We start from the raw sequence: 3,596 nt of genomic DNA, 5'->3' as shown, positions 1-3,596 counted from the left end.
CCTCCTGACAGTAGGCCATTCCCACCTCCATTTTCTGTACTTCCCATGGAGCCCTGCAGCTAAAAAATGACTCCACAAGGGACAAGGGGAAGTGCAGTACTCTTGTGGCAATGACAGGAGTGGCTTGTTCCCCCCAGGGTGGAACCAATGATGACACTTGAAGCATGTGGTTCTATGGCTGAGGGAAGGTCAAGTGCAAATCAGGCTCACATCCCTGTTCCTGGACTCCACAATAGTGTCAGGGTCAGGCCCATGATGCCAACAGTGGCAGGGGCACTGGCATAATTCCATGAGCTCCTCCCCCAAATAATGTGGTACAAAATGCTGAGGAACAGGCTGGCCAACTCCTGAGTATCTTCACTGCTCCCAGGGAATAAAATTATGAAAAACAGCGAGGAAGGAAGGTAGTGCGTGGCTTTATGTTCAACCTCTTCCCAAACAATCATTTTCCTGGCCTCACCTGAACATCACAAGAGCCACACAAAGTAGGAGAGATTGCACCATGTTCAGATGAGAAACCTGAGACTCAGACAAGAAGGGCCTGACTCACACTTTCATGGGCCAGGAAGTAGAGGTGGCAGCACTGGGAAGGAACCTGAGCTTCCTGGCAGGGAAGGTTGTTAATTTGTGTCTGAACACAGGGCCCAGGAGTATGGGAGAGGGAAAAATAGTAGGAGGTGTCTCTCCTTTCAGATCAGTGCTTGATGAAATGGTACCATCTGGAAAAAACGAGCTTGAGATACACTAATTAACACTAAATAAAATTAAATGGATTCTTTCCAGTAGGACTTGCCAGAGCCTTTAGCAACTTTGTGCTTCCCAGATCTCTGCCCAGGACCAAGGCCAGGGCCTGGGGCAATGACTGACAGAACCTGCATCCCAAAAGCCTCCAGAGTGGGCACAATGGAAGTGGGGCATTCACAGCATGCGCACGTGTGCGCTCGAGACATATGTGCAAGGAAGCGCATGATCTTGTACACAAGCACATATGTTCTCCATCACTGATACTGGGCTCACATGTTAACCGTAAAAGGCAGGACGGACAGGTACCCAAGGTCCAGAATCTACTTCCCCAGAGGTAAGATAAGGTCAAAAGTGCCTCCACTGTCCCTCAAGTCAGATTCCACAAGGCTTTATTGGCACCGGACCAAGTCTGGTACTCCTAAGTTCAAGAAAAGGCACGGACATGGAAGGGGTCCCAAACCCGCAAGAGTCCTCCCAGGAGCGCCCAGCCCAGCCGGGGATGGGAGGACACTTTCACCGCGGGGCCCAGGGTGGGAAAGGAGTCCTGGTGTGTTGGGGGCGGGGAGGTGTGCACAGTGCAGGGATGGAGAGGAGAGGAGAGGCGGGAGACCGGCCCACTAGAAAGGGAATTCGCACACGAAGTAGAGGCGCCGTTGGCAGTCGTGGTCCCACCATGAGCCGTCATCTGAGGCCTGCGCCACGCAGTTCTCCAGCACGCCGCCGTTTGGCTGATCGGGACTGAGCGGATGCGGCGCGGCGCTAGGTTGGGCGCCCGGTTCGGTGCTGGGTGCGCGGTGCCAGGCGAAGAAGGACACCCGCTGGCCGTTCTCGAAGAGGTAGAGCCCTTCGGCGCGCCGGTCGTGCACGCCCAGCCACACCGGCCAGTTGTAGGGAGCGAGCGCTGCACGCAAGTAGCGAGTAAGCGCTTCCATCTGCTGGCGGTCCGCAGGTTGCGCCAGGCTACCGCCCCGCGCCACGCACCGCGCCTGCGCCGCCGCCTGCGCCTCGAAGTCGCGCGAGAGCAGGAAACACTTGTGGCCTAGGCGCAGCCCCTTTAGACAGCCTGAGGGCGGGGCGGGGAGGGAAGTAGGCGGGGTCAGAGCGTTCGGGGCGGGACCAGGGTTTCGGCGGGAGGAGGCGGGGTCAGAACCCTGGCGAGCAAGGAGGCAGACGACCAGGGCCGCCGGGGGTGGGGCAAGTCTGCTGGGGCGGGACCCTAGGGGGCGTGGCGCGGCCGGAGTTGGGTCAGCACAGTTGTGAGGGGAGGAGTGTCCAGCCCATAGCCCATCCCAGTTACTCGAACGTCCTGGGCGCCAACACACCCCAATCCTCTGGGGACACTCTTGCCCATGACATGCAGGGCCCCTCCTCCCACGAGTGCCCAATCTGGTCCGGATCGTCCCATTTTCCCTGCCGCGTGTGGTGGGGACTTACCCTCCAAGCGGCCATGCTCGCGCTCGGCGCGGCCCTGCGCCTCCTGCAGGACTTGCACCGCGTCGCGGGTGTCGCCCGCCGCTTCCCGCAGCTGCCGCAGCCCTTGGGTCAGCTCGACCACGCGGGTGTCCAATGAGTGCAGACGGACGTGCAACTGGTGCAGGCCTGCGTCCAGGCCGGCCAGGCGGCCCACTGCGGAAGGACAGGGCAAGCGCTGGAGGAGGAACCTTGGGGTTCTGGAACTTCTGAGTCCAGTAGCCCGGGCTCTTGGAGGCGAGGACTGGGACCCGGGGCCCCCTGGGATGTGGGGGCTCTGGGCTGGGCGGTGAGCAGCTGAAAGGCCACTCCAGCTTCTGCTTACTCACAGATATAAGTGATGGTGTCCTCATGGGTGGGAGAGGGACTGGGGATGGAGGAAGGGGTTGGCGTTGCTTCCTCCTCCTCCTCCTCCCCCTGATCCTCTTGAGTCTCCCAGGCCAGTTTACCTTCAGGAGTAACAGCAAGATTCTCATCCACCCCCACAGCTGGCAGCCCCAGAGCCTCCTGCAAATGCTGGAGCAGGGGAGGGATGGTCAGCCCCAGCTTACCATTCCTGATGCCCCACTGTCCCCTCTCCAGCTCAGCTCACGCTCTGAGCCTGAGTCCTTTCCCTGAACCCATCACCCCCATTCTCTGAGTCTATCCCCATCACTCCCCCTTGACCATTTCCCTAATCTTGGAATACCCCCTCCCAAGCCCACAGTTCCCCCAAACTCCACAGCTCACCTTCAGCATCAGAGCCTCCCTCTCCCGCTCCTCCTCCAGGGCACCTCCCCAGCCTCCCTCCCACTCTCTCTCAACTCCCCGAGCCCCGTGACCAAAGCCCAAGAGTTGGGGGACCACCAGGACCCCAAAGAGCCAGGCTGCCTGCATCAGGCTGAGCTCTCAGCACCCAAGGTTGCAGATGTCAGGGTGTCTGGGGTAGCACTAGGGTCTCTGGGGACTGGTGAGTGCCCCTGTCCTGTGTGCAGATCACTAGCCCCTGGTTCCTGCTTTTCCCAGCCTCTTCTTTGTGCCTCCCCTCCTGCTCTTGTCTCTGTCGGTTGGTCTCCTGGGCTCCTCTGAGTGTGTGTCTCTCCCCGCCCTCTTGGCTCCCCAGAGGTCCTGCCTCTGTGGCCGGAAACCTCCAACGTTCCAAAGCCTTGATCCCGCCTTGGGTCTCCCCACACCCCCCTCTTTCCACTTTCCAGAGCTTGCTTCCGCCCTGTTCTTTCCTTCTGCCTGGCCAAGAGCTTAGATGGTCAGGAAGAGGATGGAGCTGGCTTTCCAAGGGATCCTGGGGATGGCAGGCCCCAGCCTTGAGAAAGGAGCCCCCTTAGGACCAGCGGGCAATGGTGGGGTTCTGGGGCTTCAGTCTTGCTCCTTTCTCCCCCTCCTGG

General features: G+C 59.8%; 1 protein-coding gene across 2 annotated transcripts; it reads right to left on the bottom strand.

The window, feature by feature from the left end:
• Positions 1–1,121: 1,121 nt before the first annotated feature.
• On the bottom strand, positions 1,122–3,283 carry Clec11a (C-type lectin domain containing 11A). Of its 2 annotated transcripts, none has more exons than XM_047529104.1 (4): positions 2,944–3,283; positions 2,544–2,730; positions 2,179–2,370; positions 1,122–1,807 (listed from the first exon to the last, which is right to left on the bottom strand). In XM_047529104.1, exons 1-4 carry the CDS (start codon positions 3,088–3,090, stop codon positions 1,362–1,364), a joined length of 972 nt encoding a protein of 323 aa, XP_047385060.1. In that variant the 5' UTR covers positions 3,091–3,283; the 3' UTR covers positions 1,122–1,361. The 2 variants fall into 2 exon arrangements, with proteins under 2 accessions (XP_047385060.1, XP_047385061.1); XM_047529105.1 differs by having other exon boundaries at positions 2,664–2,730.
• Positions 3,284–3,596: the final 313 nt, after the last annotated feature.

This window comes from Sciurus carolinensis, chromosome 16 (genome assembly GCF_902686445.1).
Source record: "Sciurus carolinensis chromosome 16, mSciCar1.2, whole genome shotgun sequence".
Taxonomy (NCBI): Eukaryota; Metazoa; Chordata; class Mammalia; order Rodentia; family Sciuridae; genus Sciurus; species Sciurus carolinensis.
The sequence above is the reverse complement of the archived record's forward strand: the minus strand, read 5'-3'. Positions and strand labels throughout refer to the sequence as shown.